This window comes from Rhamphochromis longiceps, linkage group LG7 (genome assembly GCF_057381845.1).
Source record: "Rhamphochromis longiceps isolate RC_006_pf linkage group LG7, R_longiceps_female_GT1.1, whole genome shotgun sequence".
Taxonomy (NCBI): Eukaryota; Metazoa; Chordata; class Actinopteri; order Cichliformes; family Cichlidae; genus Rhamphochromis; species Rhamphochromis longiceps.
In genome coordinates this window covers 1,688,024-1,711,431 of record NC_140563.1, presented here as the reverse complement: position 1 = coordinate 1,711,431, position 23,408 = coordinate 1,688,024, and the positions used below count along the sequence as shown (strand labels likewise).

Sequence of the window (23,408 nt, the reverse complement as noted above, 5' to 3'; positions counted from 1 at the left end):
AAATAATAATGTTGATAAAACGCAAACCACCGGACTTGTCCCGTATCCTCGGGATGTTTTATTTAACTTAACTGAGCCAAACATGACATTTCAAAGTTTGAGGCAGCACAAAAGATTTTTGCTCCGACAGATATTTCCTGCAGTGTGCAGCGCATAATTTTCAACAAACTTTTAAAACATCGCTACTTATTGATCGCCCCCCTCCCGGGGTGCTTTTGCCTGCCTACTGTCGCCACTCCTTAACGTTTCGAAGTTGCAGGGCGGGTTCCCGTTTTATTCTGGTGTGATAATTGAATGCTTCCGGGGAGAGAGAAAAAACACGCTCCTGCTTTTGCTGCTTCTTCTGAACTCACTCAGAGGAGCAGTTGGTGTCACTTTTCGGCAATAGAAAAAAATAGAAACTCATCTGTTGTGTTAACAGAGTAATATGTTGGTACTTCAACCGCGTAAATGATGGAGTGAAGGGTGTGAAATGCTTTTCCACTGAAGTAGATACATGTTTGAGTCATTATGAGTCTTTTTTGGTTATTGTGTGATCTGAAAACACTTTAACACGATTGAATCGACTTCTTTTCAGCCTTCGTGTGTGGGTGGGATTTTTCCCCCCACTTTTTTCAGAGAGTGGTTTTTTAGGGATTGAAGAATGTTTGTGTGGGTGTGTGATATTCAACAGATCTAACCGCTGATTTGAATTAATGCCTCACCTGTAACAAAGAACAATCAGACTGCGTAATTGCGCGTGGTGTGCTGAGCGCAGCTGATAGGACTGGAGTACCTGTTTGGCCATATTCTTGTTGCTCGTTCTTATTTAAAACTGGCGTGTTTGATAAGAAATAATGCAACTTTGTCTCTTCTTATCCTGTGACAAGGATCCTTTTTGATCAAGTCAAGAACATATTTGTGAAGGTTTTTCTGCCTTGATGTAACTTAAAACTGTCCATTTTAAGTATGACCCATCATAAAGTGCAGATATTCGCGTTTTTCAATTGAGAATATCTATCAGTCAGGATCAAACGCCTTTAAATTTGGTGTTTATGATTTTTTTCTCAAGTGAGAATGATTTGTGGTGATGTCCCTGTGCGCTGACTTCTTTCATTTCAGGCAGTTGTTTAAAAAAACGTGACAGTTTTTAGGGGGCACTAAACACTGCAGACGCCAATGAAATCTGCCCAGTAACAATCGTACAGCCTCATTCGAGGGCTGAGGAGCTATTGGCTATGCAAATAGGAGGAGGAAGCAACTTAGACTGGAAAAAAAACTTTAAAGAGACATTTCCACCACTTTTCTCACAAGCACTGCTATAGAGCCAGCAAGCTTCAGATGGAAATTAACAGCTCTAAAGCTCTGAGGACTTTACAGTCCCCAGTCTTCCCCTGATGCAGCGATGTCTCGTTTCTTTCACGGCTCGCTCTTTGAAGTTGACTAAGAATGGGACGGGGATTAACATATTTACCCATGCAGATTCTCTTTGTGACTGTATGTGAGGCTAAATCATTTGGCAGTCATTTTTTTAATTATCTGCTCAACGACTTACATTCTCGTTTCCACCTGCTTGTTTTTCCATGTAAATGATGACAGAAGTCTAATTAAAAGTATATAAGTGTGTGTGTGTGTGTGTGTGTGTGTGTGTGTGTGTGTGTGTGTGTGTGTGTGTGTGTAAATATATATATATATATATATATATATATATATATATAGTGATTTTCTTTCTGTTGATATTATTTGTGTTGTGCAAATCCAGCGCGTCTCATCTTTGTGTTATCTTTAACAGAAGATTATGCAAAAGAAAAAAAAGTCAATGCTGCTAGAAATTTCCTAGAAAGTTATCTCATAAACCACAAGCAGCTTTGTGGCGGCTATTAAAAAAAGTATAAGATGATGTGTGTCCGTCTATGTGCGCTGGCGGGTTTGACGTCTATGCGGACGCGCGCGCGTGTGCGTGCGCGTGCATCTTTAAGTGCTAACTTGTATTTATGGCTGCTTGCCTACAGTATCTACATGCATCACATCTGCACCAAGGTTCACCGAGTCCATTGCAATGCAATGAAAAAAGTGGCAGACATCAATAAATTAGTTCTCTCATTGGCTCCGTAATCTGAGCTAATATACAAATTATTTTCACAAGAGGGCTCTTGAAGCACTTTATCAACTAAAGCTGACTTCTGGGAGCCTTTTGATGCTGAAAATATGTGCAATAATAAAGCAACAATGAACATATTGTAACAATTCTATATCCTGATTTTGTAACGATCATCATAAGTTCATCAGGCACCAGCATCAACAAGAAGCCCCCCAATAAAAATGCACGCAAGGACTGTACCTGAATGCACTGTCAGTAGGCTAAACGCTTTAACGCAGCCACAGGAATAACTCTAATTGCCTTATTTGAACCCCAGTTAGTAAAATAACGTGGCCATAGTTGGATGGTGTTATTCTGTGCTTGCCCCTACACTGCTGTGCATCTGCATCTAAAATGCATCAAGTTTGGTGAAAGTTGTCTTTCACAGCAGGGCAGTAGAAAGAGAGACTGGAATGCAGCTTGTTGTGTCTATACAGAAGTAATGCAGTTGCGTCAGTGGCGGACGCAGGGCAGGCTAAATGCGCCTGATCTTAGGCAGCGAAAGTAGAGGCGAGCTGTGGGGAGAGAGGAAAAAGTTCTCAACAAGGAGAGGCAGGACTACTCTTACGGAGCCCCTGCAGTCTCGCTTTTTATGCCTCTAAAATACTTTTCCTGCCATCTTTTTGCATTTTCGCTCTGCAACACGCCTTTGACGTCTCCGAAAGCGAAATCCTACTTTTTAACTTCAGTGAAAACACCAGCACCATGGAGCTGCTCTGCCTCGAAATGGACACCATCATACGAGCTCGTCCCGATCCGAATCTGCTGTGCGATGACAGAGTCCTGCAGCGCTTGTTGACTATAGAGGAGAGGTTTTTACCCCAATATTCTTATTTCAAAGGCGTCCAGAAAGATATTCAGCCGTTCATGAGGAGAATGGTGGCCACTTGGATGTTGGAGGTATAGCGAAACACCGAGTGCTGACAAGACATATTATTTCCGTGCTCGACTTTAAAGCCTCTCGATTTGTTTCATTTCTTTATCGAGCAATGGTTGAAATATTCCGAGGAGCACATATGGCATAAGACTCATATTTCCGACTGCTATTTCCTTATATTATTCGTCGGTGCCGTTTAACGCAATTTCTTTCCATTTTTAAAGTCCGATCGCTGCGTTTACGAAAGTGGCAGCTGTGCCATCTGTGGCACCGGAGGATTTCCTTTATCTGCCTCACATGGTGTCTGCACATGTTGCCCGTTGATTATTTGATGTTATTATTTTAGATAGGCTGAATATTTTTCATGCACACGTATGCACTCCCCCAATTCAATGCTGACTTGCGCTGTATCGCCATGTTGGTTTTTATAGGAGTGCTTTTAAGAGGATTTACAGTGTCAAAAGCAAAGTAACAGCGCGTAAAAACCGTCGGTAATGACAGAAGAGGGTCTTAGGTGTCGACCAAATACAGACTCGATCACAAAAAGCGTTGCGATCACTTTAGATATCTATTTAAATGTCGGGAAGGGCGAGGGCCGTATCGCTTCTTTTGGTCTCCAGTGACTTGCCGAAGATTTCTGTTCATTTGTTGACGATCCGTCAAATATTTCCGGTCAACAGCCTTCTCTAAACAATCTGCAGTCTTTCCTCTTTATTTTCATGTAAATATTGTCAGAATCTGACGCACTGGAGATTTTTAATTAATTTTTGAAATAATTATATCGGCTCGGCGGTGAGGCACGCCACACCAGCCGCTTGCGACTTGCCTCTTATTTTGACATTTTCTTGATATTTATCGCGCATGGATACGGATAGGAATTGTCGGATATGATGTGGAAGAGTCTGCTGAACATTATGGTGTGAAGAAAGTCGCTCCAGATAATTTATTTCTATTTTTAAATATTTTATGAAAATATGACGACTGTTTTAAAAAAAGTGTGTTTCCGTGTGCTGCGCTTTCCTGGTGTTTTTTTGGCTCGGCTGATTGTGACTTGAATTCATTTCTTAGTGAATGAACTGCAGGAATGCGAGTCTATTGAGAGTATGTGTCTTAAAGTTATTTCAGTCTTTGTGAAATAATTTCTTTCGAATTATTTTGTGATGTCGCAACAGATCTGGGCTGGGCGCAAATTCTTGGCTGAGCCCCAACTATGTGTGTCATTGATTTTAAATGTGCTCTTATGTGATCACTCTTTTGTTTCGTTATTTCACAAAAGTTTTCTATACGTTTCAAGCGCTGAAAAAGAAGTCACGTGTCGTCAACGTTGTCGCCTTGTGTGCTGTCTCCTTATAGGTTTGTGAGGAGCAGAAGTGCGAGGAAGAAGTTTTTCCCTTGGCCATGAACTACTTAGACAGATTTCTAGCAGTGGTACCCACCAAAAAGTGTAACCTGCAGCTGCTGGGAGCAGTGTGCATGTTTCTTGCATCCAAATTGAAAGAGACTCGTCCATTAACTGCAGAGAAGCTGTGCATCTACACAGATAACTCCATCAGACCACAAGAGCTGCTGGTAAGCGACAGTTCTACGTGTTTCACGCAGTTTGCAGTAACACATCTGCAGACTCACATTGTCACCATCAGCTGGTTAAACATATTACATAACTTCTTCTTCATCAGAGCAGGTTTGGAAGCCGGGATTTGTTCTCGAGTATTTCCTTCTTTAAAGGTTTCAAATGTGAGGTATACTCGACACTGTCCCCATTTCACTGAATCGGTTGTCCAGGCTTTAGACATGAAAGACGCAGGAAGGAGCTCAGCGCAGGATTGTTCTACAAGGGCTCTCTTTACTGTATAAGACCCTCAAGGCTTTACAGTAACCTTCCAGCCTGTGCGGTGGTCTCCATCGCCATCTGCTGGTAGATATTTTTCACAGATCAGCGAGGTCATATTGAACTGGAGCCAAAGTTCTCTGTTCCTGTGAGCTAGAGAGGGAGAGACGGAGAAATTCAAGTTTGCCTTTTACAGTTTAGCTGGTGTCCAAAAATAACTGTGGATGCACACATTGCTGACGTGAGGTCACGAGTCACTGTTTCTGATTCTAACTGCACATGAAACCCACAGTACAGAAAAAGTCACCATTCTGTGTCCTGTTTAATGAATATAAGCTCTGTTGTGCTGGCAAACCAATTAATTAAGTCAGTTTCACATCAGATAAGTATTTTCCCTCCTGCTCTGTGGCGCTACATAAACATTCCTCAGTAAACAACAGCCAATCCCACCCATGTTGTGAAAGAGGCCACATATTATGATTCAGACGGGGCTGATGGTTGCAGGCCTGCCTCGCTGCCTGACTGGTGGCTCTACCCACTGAGCAGACTGCCGCTGCAGCACATTCAAGCCCCAGACGAGCTGCTGTTGATTTGTTGCTTTCCCGTAATTTTCTGGAATGACAATTTCATTTGTTTAATGAAGGTTCCGACTCCGAGCCAGCGTGTTAAAGTTCCAGTTTCAAACAGCTTATTTTGAAAAGAAAAGCAAAATGCGCTGCTGTGGCTGGAAACTCGTATCATCTGCATGCAGTGCTGCACTTGACAAAAAACCGTCTCTGATACCTTCATGTTCAGACTGCAGACGAAGCCCTCAGTCCTTGAACTGGTTTGCTGAGGCCTCCTTTCTGTGTTTCTGTATAAGGCAGTATTTTGGCTGACACGCAGATACAGGAAACAGATCAGCTGCTCGGGGCATGTGATCGTTTTTTTGTCCTCATCTTTAGTAAGAACTTCTTGTAAAGAGAACCACAATTTTACGAAGAAGGTGTGACCAGAGGAAGGCAGTAAGCAGAAGGAAGTGGGTGATACCAGATTGCCACCCTTGTCAGCATAAAGCATGTGTTGCAAGGTTTGTCGCAGCTATTGCTATAGGCTTTGGTGTTGCGTACTGTCATGGATGGAAAACGCCTTTTAATAGCAGGAGGCTGCTAATGATCAGACAAAAACGTTGCTGTAGCCAGAAGAAGACGGCTTTCACTTTATGAAACTCCAGATTTCATCAGGAACATGTCCTGTTTCTCAGTCTCTCAAACATCAGCAAGATAGCAAAGCATGACATGACTGACAAAGGTCACTTTGATTGGGACAATGCATGCTGCTAGTAGGGGCGGCCATATTGAATTGTCTCATGACCGAGTCCATGTGGTCTCTCCTTCTTAAAGGGAAAATGAAGAACATCCATCCTCCCAGTCACAAGGCTGCAGTGCGGAACCAAACCGCTGACATTTTTTCCCAAATTAGTCACCAGCTCTTTCGTTAATCACCTCCTCCTCTAGGAAGTGAAAGTAACAATGCAGTCTCAGAAAAGAGAACGCCACACCTAGTATCCTCACCCCGTGTTACAGACGTGCAGATGGATGAGCACGTGTCAGCACATCCTGCTGTGAGATCTAAATGAAAGACTCAGATGCTGATTAATCAAACGGAGTTTCAGTCTTTCCTCAAGACACTTCATGTGGAAAAATATAGTAACTAAGTGCTGCAGTGTATAAATAGGATTCTGATTGATATATTGAGATAAGAGATGACATACTTAATGCTGACTGTGCTCAGCAGACATAGGCTGCTTATCCGTGTTCACTCTGCGCTCACACAGCAGAGCCTCTGATGGGCCTCTTTAGGAAAGTCCCCACATGCCAGACACCAACAGGGAGGGAGACAGTGATGCCGGGTCACCTGGGTTGGTGGCACTGCTGGTGATTCTCTGTCCCAGGCCCAGCCGAGCAGAGACTAATAACAATAACACTTAACCTCCAGATGCTCGCCGTGTATGTCACATTAACACACTTTTGGCTCAAGCGCACCTGGCTAAACAATAAAAGTGCAGAGCTGCAGCTGAAGTTGTTTTTCCGCCATCCCTTTTCTGCTCGCTCTCTCTAGGAATGGGAACTGGTGGTCCTGGGGAAGTTGAAGTGGAACCTGGCAGCAGTAACACCGAACGATTTCATCGAGCACATCGTGAGAAGGCTGCCGCTGCCCGAGGATAAGCTGGCACTTATTCGGAAACACGTCCAGACCTTCATCGCCCTCTGCGCCACAGGTAGGAAACGTTCGATTCGATTCCCTGCAATGAATCGCTGAGCCAGTCTGGACGAATTGAGTCCAAAGATGACCGTATCTTTTCCTCGATCTTTTTTCTGTCGTCTGTGCCAAATCAAACCAAGCACTAATGGCTTACGCTAGCATACTTTGTAGTGTTGTCTTTGCCGTTTCTTCTTTCAGGGCCGTGTCCAAGTCTTCTTTGGAGATCTGTTATGGGCCAGTCACAGCTAGCCTTACCTTCAGTGAGAAAATATTCTTCCTAAGAAAAGCATTAGTCGTAAAAGTGTCAGCCTCTCAGGTCTGACATCCATCGTCTGTCTTCTCCCAGCAGCCTCTGAAGTAACGCTTCAAAGCCTGATTGAGGGGGTCGAAAAGACAAACGGACAAGGGTGGAGGCAGGCAGACCATTGTCTTTTTACACTTGAGCTGAATGGTTCCCGTAAGATCAAACATGCAGGGAGGGATGGAAGGAACGAGAGCCTCAACATGATATGAAGGGAGAGTGAGGTCAAAGTGGGAAAGATGCAAGAGGGGTGAGGGGAGTCAGAGCCAGAGGAGGGTATTGTTTTTGTGCTGCCAAATCTGAGGCATGTCATGTTTTCAAATTTCCTACGTTCTCTCTCTTAACTTCACACGCCTCCACGCCCCGCTGCTGGAGGACATGATGGCGTTTGCAATAGGGCAGATTTCCCTCAGGTCACCACGATCAGAGCTACAAAGCAGGCGGGGCCACGAGCACCTTCTTCCACTGCTTCTGGGCACGCTCGAGGACTTTGTGCGAACGTTTACTTTGGATAACCGCACAAGTCATCCTTAATAATGCTCTTTGCCCCCCACAAACTGGTCAGCGACCAGCAGCTGCTTCATTTTCTCTGCAGGTCACAAATAGGAATGCTAACTAACACCCCCCACACACACACATGGGAAACACCTCCTTCTGCTGACAACATTGGGAGGAGTGTACACAGTTAGATGAATAGATACGTGACAATCGCAGCATGAGGCGATCTCCTGCACCGATTGTGCAATGGATTCAATACAGACAGCAGAGTCTGAGATGACGCTTCATTTTTTAATACTTCCCCTGTGTCCTCAGTCCGGTTCCCTCAGTTTTCTCATATCTCACTTTTTTCCTGTCTCACCCCGTATTTTTGCCAGAGGATTAATGTTTGGAATGACAGCGTGTCAGGGATCGGACCTATTCCCCAAGCAACGTTGCGAAAGACTCGGCGCGCACTTTGTCCATAATTGCTTCAATGAGGCAGTGGAAATAAATTTACGAGAATCGTCCTCCTGACACTGTACTCTAGGAGAGCCTCGCTGTGGAGATCGCTCTGGACCGTCATCGGCCGTTTATTTGTGTACACGCTCCGTATCCAGGCAAGCACGAAGTGAGGGCAAAATGAGGAAAGATTCAGCACGAGTGAGTCAACGGTTTGGTGCATCGGAGGATCTCTGGGAATACGAGACCCGTTTGTGAAACATTGCCAGCTGTAAATCTTCGGGTTATCTGGTGAGAATCCTCCTCGAAGACGTCCTCTGAGCAGAGTTGAGAAGGTAAAGGCGCAGGAGGATTTCTCTCTCGGGAGGATTTAGGTTTACGAGCCGGTCGACAGCGGGGTCACCTGTGGCCTCGGTCCCACCGCCGCTGTCCCTTTACGGGAAAAGAAACCACGCGTAAAACCACGGCTCTCTGTTCTCGAGAGGAGAATAAGGCCTCTCGTTCCTAATGGCTCCTCTCTTTTGATGAAACAGTTCCGTTCGGGCCACTCGGTGGGATTTTGTCAGGTGGCGCAGGCTGGCTCTGTATTAATTAATAACATTGGCTGGTCCATTCAGGACTATGCAAATGGCTCAGGGGCTCAGCTAGAGACTGGGAGAAAGGAGACAAAAGGCTTGGCCCTTACATTTCATATGCAGAGCCGTGTGAGGGTCAGCGCTGCAGGGCCACTTGATAGGAAACGCCAGCGTTTCCCTCAGGCAGGCTGCCGGATAATAGCCCAGAAACAAGCTCATTAAGGGAGATTATGAACCTCCGTTCCTAGACACAGACACCGAGCACTCTGAGCTTCCTCTTCTATTCTTATTCACCCGAGTTAAAGTGGGAGAATGGACGGGGTGCGTGGGGCAGACAGATGCAGCCCAACCTGTCTGCTGCGGTCATTGAGCCCCATCTTCTTGCCATATTGGCAGGGTGCATTTTTTCTGTAATGGTATGCATGGAATGGTGACAATGGTCACAGAAGCTGATCAAAAGAAATCTCTGGATCCGGGCCAGCAGCGCTGTCCAAGAGAGACTCGACACAATGCAGATTTCGCTACAAGTTGGGATCCAAGTAATGAGCGCTCGTTCTTTTGTCTCCGAATAGTATTTGATCACTTATTGCTGGTATGTGGAAGTGTCTTTCAACTACGTATGAAGGGACTTGATGATTAACTGGTTAGTTTATCAGGACAACTAATGATTCACTAGCTGACAAACACGAGGGAACTGGAGCCGTGCTTACTTTCAACTGCAGTGTAACTTTGGTATTATTCCGTTTATTTTATTCCCAACCTCCATGTTGGGAATGTTTCAATTTAGCTTTCTGGAAACCGGCAGCTTTCGGCCTCTTTGGCCTTTTCTGGGTTCTATGAGCTGCGTCTTTAAATCGGCGACAGCTCAAATGTCGCAGCTTGATTCACAAGCCCTCTTTCTTTTGTTTCGCCTGTTAAGTCTCTCTAGTCCAGAGGCAGGAATGCTCCTTGTAGCTTCGACTCCAAGGGGCCGTGGCACGGAGAATCCCCTCCAGCCTGGGCTCAGCATTGTAAAGATGGATGATTCATCTCAGATGTGTTCAATGAAAAGAGCTTTGCTGGTGTTTGTTTACATAAAATCCCCTCCGTGTTTGATGAGTCAGAACCCGAACAAATTAGCCACCTTCTCCAGCGAATTATCCTTTCCCTGCACGCTCCGCTGATGTGAGGAATCATGTCCGGTCCACCTGCATTGTCAACAGATGAAGCAGGAAAAGGCTTCCTGACAGTATGTGCCCAGTAACGTGACACACAGGGTGAATCATCGAGTGGCACGTCCTGAGTTCTCCTCTTCACCTCGCTGTTTAATCAGCACCACAGTATAAATCCTGCGGCTGGTTGAGTCACACCGGAGATCGCAGACATTTTGCTTCGGCTGCTACAATTATCCCAGCAAAAAGGTTTAGAAATCAAAATCTTCCGTGTTTTTCTCGGACGTCATGTTAACCACAAAGACTAATATTTGTACTAAAGTAAATGCTTTGGTTCCAGATAGTTTGACTCAACATTTTTCTCAGCACACCGTCCCCTCATTTTTGTCTTCCTCTTTAAAGGCTACTTGATACGGCCTTTAAATGCTGTCATTGGGATTTAGTTCTTTATTTCAAAAGCAGGACGTGAACAGGGAAATATAACTGTAGGATCTAATCAAAACTACTGCGACAGCACTTTGAGGTTGTTGCAGGAGCGATACACTAAACGGAAGATTGTTTTTGCTATTCGGACGGAAAAACAAGAATCGCTCACCTTGATCACATCAGATGAGACTGATGAAGACACAGCAGGCAAAGGGGGTGGGTTACAAAGCAGCTTGCAGATGTGCTACACCTGTTGGCACGCTAATGCGACTTAAATGGCGTGTCATGTTATGACAGTTGCCGAGTAGATGCATAGAAGCTGATGTGAGCGGCCACTGAGGTCAGCTAAACGTCTGACCTGTGGCTGAGCGTCACTTTGTGGCCTGTCGGCGCCGACGCGATGCTTCTGTGAGAGGAGAGCGGTGCATGGTGCCGGCTGTGCCTCAGTTTGTCTGTCAGGCACAGCCGACATCGTGTTTACAGATTGTTTATTCGTTCTTTAACAATGAGCAGGGAATTCGTGGTGATTGGTGAGGTAACGATGGAGCAGCATGACAGTATATTGGGTACAGACACTGAATTACAATAGTCCACACGATGTCATCTGAAAGGGACGAATAGCCCGAGATTTTTGAATGAAGCTTAGTCGATTTAATCTAAACTGTAACTGTGTTCGGGAGAAAAATCGCTCTCCAAATCTGTACGCTCCTCAACACTCAACTCGACCATCTCAACACTGATGTTACTCAAGACTGCAGCTGTGACACAGGATGTGATAGCGAGAGGCTAAAAGGGCAGCTTACAATTAACACACAATTCTGAGCAAGAGCGTGCAACTCTCACAGGTTTGGGTTTTTTAGTTTGTTTCCAGAGTGACAGCCAGACAGGAAGCAATGGAAATGACAGAAATATCAAGTTGTTGTTTGTTAGTTTGGCATTTGTGGAAAAAAGCCGGCGTGTGGGCCTCGGCCAGCCGCGGTAGGTGGATTGTCTTCTGAGAAGGTCGTGTTGGCTGACGGTCTGTGTTGCGTTAGTGGTGAAACATACTGTCATGCCAGTCCTAAAGAGATGTTTGCTTTTAACCTTAATCAGTCAACCAAACCCCGCGTCCTCGTAACGGCGCTCCCTTAATAAACACGTTCAATAAGCGCTACATGTATAGAATACAAGAAGCTGATTTATCGCTGTGGAAAGAGAGGTCAGGGTAAATCCGTCTTTTTCTTTGGCTGTTGTTCAACTTTCCAACTTTAATTAATTTACAATTTTAATGTGCGTGGTGTGCGTTGCAGCCACCCAGATGGAGCGGGCCATGTAGGGCAGGAGAATGTGCGACCGGTGGCCCGAGGATGAAGTTTCATGGGGTAGGAACAGGGAGGAATGGAGACGAGGGGGCACAGGGAGGAGAAAGGGCCATTGAAGGGGCTGAGAGGCGTGCAGGCCGGGCCAGCCAGCCGCTGCTCACAGGGAGCTTTCCATCGCAGGCGTCCCCACTCAGCTACATACACTGTTTATCCTCAACATGAATATCAATGAGGGCCTCCTAAAATACAGCCATTCTTCCCCCCACATGCAGCAGCCACCAGGCCCGAGTGTCAGCCCGCATCGGCTGCACGCGCACGTCCTTGTTCTGCTACAGACCTGTCTTGTCTTGAGTGCGAAAAATCAGCTTGCTGCCCACTGCCTGCCACTCAGCTCTCCCACAAACCAACATCTGTGCCGTGCGTGTGTGGGGGGGGGGTCAGTGTGTGTCTGCATCTGAAAGCACGCAGGCATCGGCGCATTGTTTCTCGCCTGTGTCGCTGAGGTGTCTGTTGCCTCGCCTGTCGCTCTGCGCTCGCTGCACACTTACAGTAAATCCTTGTATGCCTTTGTCGTCTCAGCCCTCTATAGAAAGTTGTGCTCTTACAGCAGTGATGTAATGCCGGGGGGCTTTGTGCGCTCTTTCCTCTTGGCTCGAGGTAGCCTTTAATAAATCGCCCCCTTGGCAGAGGCCCAGCGGCTAACACAGGGGTGTATAATAAGTTCATTTATTTGTCAACACTGAGCCCACAAGATGAGAAAGCGCCTGGCTGTGCATGTTAAAAAGGCAGTGAGAGGCTGCCTCTGCAGCTATCAAAGGGCCTACCTCTTTGATTCCAAATAAAAAAAAGAAGAAGGAAGAAAAATCTCCTTCAGAGCCATCGCACGCGGTTTGCTTTGCAATTGAATATAGCAATATGTTAATGTGCAGGCTGTTTCTATGCCCCCATTGCTCACTCCTCTAACCCAGAGGTGGCCCAGGAACAGAGAAATACTTGCAGGGAGGGATTGGGGGTGGGGGGTTGGATGGGAGGCAGGAGGTGAGGGTCACTGGAGGGCAAGTCTTTTCTTCTTCCAAAACTTCACAAGGGTCTGGACGCAGACTCGAGAGCGATGTGCAGCAGAGTCGTCTAGCTCCCCCTCCTCCCACCACGCCTGCGACCTTCCCCTCTTTTCTCCCGCTTGCCTCGTCACCGCACCGTCCATCGCTGCCCTCTTCGTCTTCCTCCCCCCCCTGTCAAGCCCCTGTCCTCAAGTCCAGCCAGGGTCTTTGTGCAGCCTGTCTAGCTGAATTGGAATCGGTGGCGAGAGGATGGATGCCGCGTCCCTCATTTGGGTGAAATGAGGTGATGACTCTGGACAATGGAGTCACACTCTTCTGCCTTCCCTCTCATAGGCCCGCCACTCCATTAATATGCTAAAAGATAGGAGGGCCGCCAATGCAAACCGCTGCCTGTTGTAGCAACAAAGACGGCGGCATGTGTGCCATTCACCGGCCGTCCAAGCGGGCCATGTGTTACCCAAGAAGGAAGGAAGGTAGAAGTTGAGCAAGACATAAAGAGAGAATGCAGAAGGGTGTGTGTGCGTGTGTGTGTGTGCGTGTGTGTGTGTGTGTGTGCGTGCGTGTGTGTGTGTGTGTGTGTGCGTGTGTGCGTGTGTGTGTGTGTGTGTGTGTGTGTGTGTGTGTGCGTGCATGAAGAGAAAACCTCTCCCTGTCTGTCTGTCTCACTGTATGCCAGTTGCCTTTTCGGGCTTCTGGCCCGTTCACAAGCTGTCTCATTTGCATTATGAATGACAGCGAGGGGAGCTAACAAGGTTATTGGTCTTTGAGACGCACGCCTGTGACCACACGTGGAAAAAGGACCTACAGCAGTGTGCATTGGCAAAGGCACTGAGCCTCTTTATTCCTTCTTTTCCAAGCGCTATGGGGCTTTTTTCAGCGAGCACACGATTTACTCAGGAGATGGAAGAAAAGGGGCCGGGCTGGGGAAAGGGGGACTGCATCGGGGTGAGGGTGGTTGCTTTTCAGCTCCTTTACAAGCCCAGTGAACCCTCATTATCCAGGCCCCTGGTCATTAGCGAGCCCAGCGTTCATAGCCGGTGCAATAGAAGGAGTATTTATTAGCTGACTGCTAGATTACTAAATCATACCGTATCTGTACCCTGCGAACTGAAACGTGCAGTAAAGAAACCAGTGGTAAATACATGCACCCACCTGACCAACGATTGTGCTTCCTGACTTCATACGCTCGTGCTTCAGACTAACAAACTCACATTTAACTCAAACGTTTTTATTCCTCTAACAGATTTCAGATTCGCCATGTACCCTCCATCCATGATCGCTACAGGAAGTGTGGGGGCAGCGATCTGCGGCCTGCAGCTCGATTCAGCCGACCAGTCGCAGTGGGGTGACAGTCTGACGGACCTGCTGGCAAAGATTACAAACACAGAAGTGGTAAGTTTACCTATCACTGTAGCTCGATCGATTTAAATATGCAGCGTGTTCCAGCGCTAAGAGGTAATACTTACATCTGGAATGTAGGGGATTTGTTGCTGAGTAATATTTTAATCAGTATGACTAAATATTAGTGACTCTGCAGACATCGGTTACATGTTATCTGGTTATCAGAGTACAAGTGTTACAGTAACTATGATTCAGTGCTTAATCAGCTGTTTCCTGCACTGGAAGCTTACTTTTGGAAGTCTTTAGTAGACATTTCTAGTGAAGTGACACATTTAAGTTATCTTATTACCACTGAAACAAACAGGTTTTGCTTTTCTCAAGTAACTGGGTTGTTTTTTTGCCCGACCAAACATGCTACTCTGTTGGAAAGCACATGGCAAGTTAAGAAATGCCACATGTTTGTTGAGGCTGTGTGCGCAACAGACAAAAGTTGAAATGTCACTGAGTTTTGGCTTCACACAGGCATATTTTAGGGGAGATTTACTGCCAATTTTAATAAAAATGAGCACGAGACTGAGCTAAAATGTCTACATTTAAAGAAATGATCGATATTTGTCAGTCCAGCAGCTGCCTCGTGTAAAGGCTCCTCTAAATCGCTCTGTAACTGACAGGAAGGCCGGTGAAGCTGTTGTGCGGCTGCCTGGTACAGTGAATGTTGCACCAGAGGATAAGCTACGTCCAAACACAGGCAGGGCCCCTGCTAGCTCTGAGATTCCTGGCTTTCATCATACACCAGAGAGGATTTTGTCTGTCTGTAGTTCGCTGCTAAGACGAGTAGCTGGGCAGAAGCGTAACCTGTGAAGTTCTTCTTCTTTAGTCCCCGGAGGGTAAGCTGTCGAGCACAGGTCCACAACCACCACCTTGCCAGGAGTGCTGCTAATACCTAACGTGATGAAAACGTCTTTTGGTTGGTAATGGCAGACTTACTCTAAACTGTGTGCAGAGTGCACAGGGGGCACGACACAGATCCCGAGCATCGGCCGTGGCATGTTAAATTCTGCCTGAAAAGGAGGCAGAGGGGGAGGAGGAGGTGGAAGAAAGCTGTTGAAGTGTGAAAAGGACACCGAGGGGGTGTTATGCCTCCCTCGCGACAATCGGGCCTCTCTTGTCTCCTCCTATGGTCCATAATGCAGCGCTGCTGGAGAGCATGGCTCCCTCTGGTGCGAGCTGTGTGAAGTCTCGCTCAGCAGCTGAGGAAAAACAAATAGTTGGCCTCAGCAGCACAGGGCCTCGGTGTGTTTTAGGCTGCTAGGTCTTAGACTCCGGGGAATTAAGTGGCGCTGTGTCTCAGCAATCAACTCCTTACATTCCTGGATTCAGACAAGCCACGGCTCGCGGTAAACACGGGAGAAAAAGCACAAGGCGCCCGTCCTAATTCAACATATAGGGCTTTAGTATGAACTGCCAAGCAAAGCTTAGGGTATTAAAAGATTTTCCTGAGATCCTCGCATCAGGCTCGTGCACCACGTGCAACACCAGCAAAAAATCTCACTGCCCAGAATTACCTGTCAGTATTAATAAGTGGCGTCAGTCCTATTTACGCCCTTTGTCAGTCTCAGCGTGCAGGCTTTGGTGAAAGAGGAAATGCTGTGTCATTTTAGCAGCGACCCTACCTTCATTTAGACTTCAGACACCAGCGAGGTGGTACGAGTCTAAAAGAGTACGCGTAACATACCCCGTGTGATTTTGGCACAGCGGCTCGGCGAGCAGCGACTCGTAGCCGCTCGGCCAAAGAGCCAGGCGAAATATGAAGGCCGAGTTTCGCCAACCGCTGCAGCTGCTGCTGCCAACAGCGCCGTGGCCGACGCCACCCCCTGGTACCCCGCTGGCATGTGTGGTATCCAGAAGCTGCGGTTTTCCAGTGGAAATGCGATAGGGCCAAGTCACCATCTTTGGGCCATTGCAGGAATGCGTGTTGCCTCGCAAACACCTGGTGTGGCCTTGTGGGGCGAGCAGACGGGCTGTGTGTGTGTTTGTGTGTGAGATGAGCAGAAATGTAAGAGTTCGGTTTACTCTTCATTGATTAAAACAGGAAACGGCGGCAGGAGAGGGTTTAAGAGCACCGCTTCCCAGATTTGTTTTCTCTCAGTCTTTCATTCATCTTTTTCAGCCGGGGTCACATGCTAAGACACCGGAAACACATTTTCCCATTGCTCCCTTTGTTTTTCTTCCTCTTTTTTTTTTAATCACAGTTATTTCCTGGGGACAAAATGCTTGTAATAAAAGATGCATTTATTACGACGGATTATATCTATTAGCACAGCCTGTGGCATCACTTGTGGTGTTTCAGGCATGCGGGCTAAAGAAAGGGAAAGGTCACATTTCTATTGTAACTTGTGGAAATTCAAGTCATGTGGTGACTTCTTATTTCCAGCGTCAGCCCCGGGATATTTTGTTTTCAGATTCCCTGAGATTCGTAGTGCCTGTGTGTGTGTTTCAGCTGTCTGACCACCAAATCCTCCCAGAGTAGCCAACACTGTCTTGTGTGGTACAGTCAGCAGTTAAAACACATTCCACGCTTCACACATTTCTTCCTTTTGGTTTTGTCTGTCTGCACGACTTCCTCCCGCTGCCAGTGTCACAAAGGCCGCCCAGGGATACAGTGCATGCCACGATTTGTCAGACTGACAGGCTGTTGCAGTATGATGCATGTTTGGGGTGGGCAGAGGGAGGACTATGACTACAAGAAAGGATCAGAGGTGGTCATGTGTTTTCCGGTTTGAGGCTGCAAAGCAAGATGCTTAAGTGCAACGCTGTGTCCCGTGGTGAATTTATTCAGCGCTGTTGGCCCCTTCATTGTCCGAGTACCTACAGCTTCTGTGGAAACAGCATCGGTGTTTCCAGTAGTCGCACACTGAAGTCATTAAAGGTTCTCAAAGCCCACGGGGCTTGGCGAGGGATCCGAACTGCCGCTCTAAAGAGCAGCGCAGACGGGGGGGGGAATGTCTTTTAAGAAATGAAGGCGTGCATTCTTGCGGTAGGACACAGGCAGTTCCTTTACATGTTCGGCGTTTGAGTCCATTTTCTCACAGGAATTGATATTTTATGACCAATGAGGCACATGTTGGTGGGAAGACTTTGCATGTGTGCATGAACACACCCCCACATTAGTGGCCACCCTCTGGAGAAGATTAAGGGACAGACTCTGGTGGGGTTTCCTCCATGTCAAAGCCAATGCTGAGGAAAGTGTTTGCCCAGAGGCGTGCAGCCCAGATCAGTCAAAAACTGTTAGAATTAAGACGTCAGGGGAGCTCTCACTTAGTATTTTGGTAGTGGCCTTGTAATGGCTTCTTTTTTCACATAGTATATAAATCCTCTTCCTTCTGTTATGTGTCGTGCTGTTTGACCTTTGACATTGTGACCTTTAGCCACAGCTCCCTGAGAGCAACTCTGACATGAGTGAGGGCCCGGTTCCTATTTCATGGAGGCTCCGCTGCACCAGAGGCTGTAACGGGCTGGACTGAGGCCATCAGGTTTAAATTAGCTGTAAATTTCTAAAGAATGTCTCAGCGCTCCACAAGCGGTACATTTTCACCCGTCTTTTCAGTCATGATTCCCACTGACGTCTCGTGCTATAAGGCGCAGGTCATGCATGCATGTGCGTGCACAGAGCTAAAAGGAAGCAGCACGGCTTCAGTTGTTTTTGAAGTGTTTTACCACCAGAGGGCAGTGTTAGCTCTCTGTTAGGGACAGCATTTTGTTCTCAGGCCAGTTTCTCAGTCAATCAGCTCTGCAAAGTACACTTGGCATCTTCTTCATGTGCGTTATTAATGGTTGGTCACCTGCACCTTATGCTTCACTGTTGTTGTTTTGCAGCAACACAGATTTTTTTGATTTCATATGTCATCATTTTAAATCTGATAATTAGTTTGAGCTCCTGGGACTAAAGATCCTTTGAGGTACTTTAGGTATTTAATGACCCTCCTTAAAACAGTTTGACCTTTCTCTGACGCTAACAGCCCATTCAGCACTCTTTTACACCAACCCCCCCTTCCTACCCCCGTCTTACTGCGCTGCACTGTAGCACTGTCTCCCGGGGAAGGATAAGAGGCCTTGGTGCTGTTGAGGAGTTTGTCTCCCAGGTGGATTCTCAGTTTTCCTTGGTGGCCTTTGATGGTGTAAGTCGATGCGGCTGGGTCTCAGATGGATCCCCTGCAGGCAGGCGGGCACACAGACTGGCTCTCGTTAAAAAAGCACCACCTTTGTGTTCCCACAGGAGGTGGATGTAATTAACATAGCTTTAATACTACCTGTGTTTTCAGCCGCCGTTGTCAAGACGACTCCTGTTTGGGTTTTGTGTGTTTTGGGGAACAGCAGAGGTGGTGGGTGGCTGGATGGGGGAGGGCAGAGGTATGCATGCGAGTGTGCGTGTGCATGCCGGTGCATGTGCGTAGGCTACATGAGGACGATAGTGATGGTATTCGCTGCACAACCCCGGTGGGCTGATGTAATGCTTGGGTCTGGCCCATGTCTGTGGTCTTTTGGAAGCAGCAACTCGAAAGTCAGCTGTCATTTAAAATCACAGCGAGACGCCGTCATCGTGGCCGAAGCACTTTCTGAACAGCAGATTGATATTATAGGGCATAACATTTGTGTTACATGCTTGATAGAAAATTCAAAGGTTTAACTTCTAAGTTTAAATTGTAAGTAACAGAATTGGTTTGCTCTTTAGTTTCATGATAAAGTCTCGCTTTGAATGTGCCCGATCGTACCAAACTGGAACTCTGAGTTGATGAAGAAGCAGGAAAAACGCACTTCCTTGACTGCAGATTTAAAAAGATTGATGTAACCTCTCGATTGTCTTTTGCATTGCAGGATGTTCTAAAAGAGTGCCAGGAGCAAATCGAGCGCGTGTTGGTGAGCAGCCTACGCGAAGGACGGCAGCAGCAACAGCAACAGCAGCAAACTCAGAGAGGCCCGAGTGGGAAAGGCCTGGACGAGCTGGATCAGTCCTCCACCCCGACAGACGTCCGCGATGTCAACTTGTGAACCACCAGAGGGCATCATTGCACAGGATTTACAAAAACAAAAATAGAAACCAACAAAAAAAAACTCAATTTTCTTAAAAGCAGAAAAAAAAGAACAAAATGTAAAAATGTTAAAAACAAAAGACAGCAATGCTTGCTAGTTTTTTTTGTGTGTAGATTTTCTGTTCTACAAGTCGAAAACACCTGCTCGCAGAATAGATTTTCGATGACGTTATAGCATAAATGCATCAAATTTGATCCGAGATGAAGCTCTGTGATGCCTTGGATATCCAGAAGGGAAGCCAATCATATTTGCATTCTGCCTGATTGTATAGTATGATCTTTTAAGTTATATTCTAACTATAGATTGATAATGAGGCTGAGACGGAAACTATTTGGAAATTGCGGGATCACCCTGGGGCTTCTCTATCGTTGCGTTACGAGTACTGTCACCGTTACGTTTGAGCCGCTGAACGAGCTCCTCGACTGTTGTGTGCTGAGTGTGCGACTGAGGAAGCCGTGAGACTATTTGCCGAAAGTGGGTGGATCGCATTATCAGGGAAGACCCGGGATGATGATAATTATCAGTAGTATTAGTAATTGTTATTATTATTATTATCATTTGACGTCTTTTGAAATTAATAGTAGAGATCAATAAGCTCCTTTTGTCTGGCTGCTTGTGCGTGTCAGTTTGTGGATGCAAGCGTGTTTTTGTGTGTGCGTGTCTGAGTGTGTGCGTGTCTATGTTAACAGTGATTCTACAGCGAAAGGCACTTGAATAAAGTCGCAGGCTTACAGTTGTGTATTTAAAGACAGCGGAGCGAGCCGAGGCTACATATACTTTCTCCATCCGTAGAACTGGGCATCTACGCTACGTCGCTGCCGTCGTGCATTAACAGTGTGTCGTGATTCGTTGTTCTCCAACAATAAACCTGTGTGCGTGGACCACGAGTGAGACGACAGAGGCCGTTATCTTTCTCGGAGGTTATGCGAGCCGTTTGTTCATTACTGCCGTTCCGATAACAAAATATCGCACGTTCGTCGCGCTTTGCGATGAGGCGTTTCTTGTGTCTGGATGGAACGTGCACAGCATGCGTGGCACATGTGAGAGCAGGAGAGTCTTGAGGAAAGTTTCGTTCTTCTGTGTCGGTGAGCGCAGAGCGAGACGAGCGCAGGCTGAGGGAGAGGCACAGCACCGGGTGGCGGGACAGAGACGGTTTTAGTTTTTAGTGGTGCAGAAGTTTGCTGCTGTGTGGGAGACGTGGGCTTTGTACAGCCAGTGGCTGGAAGATGACGAACAATAAAATTGGTATCCGTGGCTGCGTCAGTAACGGATGCCTACAACGACACACAAAGATGTTCCTGGTTTTCCGTTTACGTGGAAATGACACGAGGAAGTAAGACCGTACGCTGCCAGGTCACGCGTTGGGGAATCTTTTGGGGCGGGGGGGTTGGGGGAGGGGTAGAGGATGACAATAACTGTCAAAGCTCATCTGGAGTACCGCATAGGGTTGTTTTCAACACCCCTGTATGATTTTAATGGCAAAGCACTTTGCAAACATGCTCCCCAGGAGATGATTAAAATGAAATGGACGGTGATTGGAGGTGAACAGATGTTTCATTTTTTTTCCTCATTAGCCTTTTCTTTGGTTTACTTTGAAGGGCTGGTTTCCCAACATCAGTCATTTGCCTTTAAAGGAGGAGTCAAATTGAAAAAAGGCTTCCCGCGACTTTCCGCATAAGCACATTCCAAACAAAGAAACAAAGAAACAACATTCCCAGTCACGCAAATTGCAAGTTGATCCTGAACAAATAAGAGCATGAATTCACACAGCTTTCTGATCTGTGGGCTCGAGTCGATTTTCTTTTACAATGTCAAGAAATGATTTTGTTTTTACTTGAATTTTTCTTTCTATTTATCTGCATCACAGCCAGGGAGGCAGGGCGCTACCAGCAAGGGTGGTCTGAACATCCAGGTTTGCACATGTTCTTTAAAGGGCCATGAGGTTTGCAATGTTAAGATAAAGCAACGCCTGTGTTTAAAAAAGAATTTGTGTCGCAGTGGTTGGTCAGTTGTTGTTTTGTTGTTGTTTTCTTTCCTTTATGTTTGTTTCTGTTTATGGTGCTGGCTTCCGTAGCGCCCGTCCAGGCCAGTTGTCTGTCAGTGAACACATTTCCCCGGTGAGCTTTGCTGCTTCGAATCATTAGCAAGGGGATTCATCTGCCAGGCAGACAGCAGAACAAAGCGAGACGGCTGATTTTGTTTTGTTTGGTCACGTGGCTTTGTCACAGCAAGGTGTCTTTGACTTCTTTTTATTGTTTTTCCATGACCATGTGTAACTTTGCTGAGTGTGAATGTGGGGATCGGATGATTTTCAGTAAAACTGAGCGATTTCATGACCCGTTTGCCAAATCGTCCCCCATCTGAATATTTGGTATGACCCCTTTATTTTGCCTGTTTTCCTGACGTAAGCTCTCTCCCAAACTTGTGATTCCTCCTGCAATATGTTGTTGCATATGTTCTATTTTGAGACCACCTTTGTCAATTTGTGTTTGATAATATTTTACGGGGCGACCAGACCCACAAAGGGTTTTTCTAAGACTTAGAGATACTGTATTCCAAAGTGAAGAGAGGACAGAGGAGGACTGAAGACATCGACAAAAAAAAAAAGTGTCAATATTTTATTGTATTTTTTGCGCTGCTAAAAGCTATGAATTTGTTTCATTTATACAAAAAAATAACATTACTTAGTTGTGATGTGTCACTTGAGTGTGCTGCTATTTTATAAACATTTGTATTATAATATAATTATTTTACTGCTTAAGAGATACATTCAGAAACCGAAGTAGATGGTGATAGAAGAACATGAAACGAGTATTCGACTGGAAATGTTCATTGTACAGTTTGACCGTTTGCTTAGATAGCATGTCTCGTTTTCCCCTTTATCTATTTTTGCTCTCCTTCTTCAGTCACATTCTGCCCATCAGTGGTATTTCCGATACCTCAAGATTACTGGATTTAAAAAAAACGCAAAATTCACCAGCTATACCTCTGCAGTTAGGGAGCCTGAAACGGAGGGGAAAGAAAAGAACGACGTGTTCTGTTGCTGTTTTAGTTGGAAAACGACTCGCTCGGTGAGATGGGGAAACCGGAAATATGCAAGGCTTCCACTTGGACTCTTTTGGAGGGGGAGCGCCGTGACGTTGCAACAGCTTCTTTGAGGATTTTGTACCGCAGATAGTTCGAGCATGTTCACTACTGTCCGTGTTGGTGCTACATCTGACTGTGTGCAAGCGAGGGGCAAAAACAGCATTCCTATGATGGCCAAAGTACAGTTCTTGCTTTATATAACCACAATCACTATGAATGTCATTAAATATCGATTCTGTATGTGAGAAACGTGTGTTTTGGTCTAAAGATATTGTGTGTGCACCACTGGAACTCCCGCAGAATAATGGCTCGAGCTGACCTGTGGCATCCAGTCATACATTTTCTGGAAGTTTCAATGGTGCAGATTTCCCTTCAAATCGCCCGCTCCCCCTCCTCTATAACTCATATCATGTACCTCAAATGTCTGTTGCACAACCTCTGTTCAATAAACGTCTGCTTTAAAGGGTGTGACACCACATCAGCTCACTATTTCCCAGGCCTGTGTTCCTTTTCAGCTGTGTGTCTGTCTCCTGATCAGGACATTAGTTTGTCAGTCAGCAGCGACTTTAACTGCATCAGTGATGATGATGATGAACCTGGGACAATATGCACTCATCCCACCAGAATTTCAAGCAGTTTCTGCAAATGTGTATGAACCTGTTGATCCAGTCATGCATGCATAGTCACAAAACCAAAACGGGTTCTGGTCCTACTCCTCCTTTGGATCTGCTGCAGATTAAAAGAACCACAGCTCATGTGTTGGATGCAGTACCGTGTACGGTGTCTCCGCAGTGGAGCGTCTGAATCCTGTAGGGCTGCAAAATGTGAGGTGTCGTGCATCTCATGGATGCTTGAACTTGGATGCAGTGTCCCTTCAGGGAGAGATGGCAGAGGCGGGGCCTTGGAACCAGTACCAGCGTCTGCTAATAAAGAGGCAGGTAAAAGGAAATACAATTTACATAACTGGTGATTTTAAAAAAACAAAAATAATGCATTGAAAGCCATGCAAGACTAAAGTGCAATATAAGACTGGGATACAGTGTAGCCAGCAGTAAAGAGTAAAGTAA

The 23,408-nt window shown here is 46.2% G+C and overlaps 1 protein-coding gene across 1 annotated transcript; it reads left to right on the top strand.

The window, feature by feature from the left end:
- The first annotated feature begins 2,515 nt into the window (after window positions 1-2,515).
- Window positions 2,516-21,110, top strand: ccnd2a (cyclin D2, a). The gene is made up of 5 exons (XM_085411581.1): window positions 2,516-3,019; window positions 4,350-4,565; window positions 6,925-7,084; window positions 14,066-14,214; window positions 19,039-21,110. The coding sequence occupies exons 1-5, from the start codon at window positions 2,825-2,827 to the stop codon at window positions 19,210-19,212; spliced, it is 894 nt and encodes a 297-aa protein (XP_085267707.1). The 5' UTR covers window positions 2,516-2,824; the 3' UTR covers window positions 19,213-21,110.
- The last annotated feature ends 2,298 nt before the right edge of the window (window positions 21,111-23,408 follow it).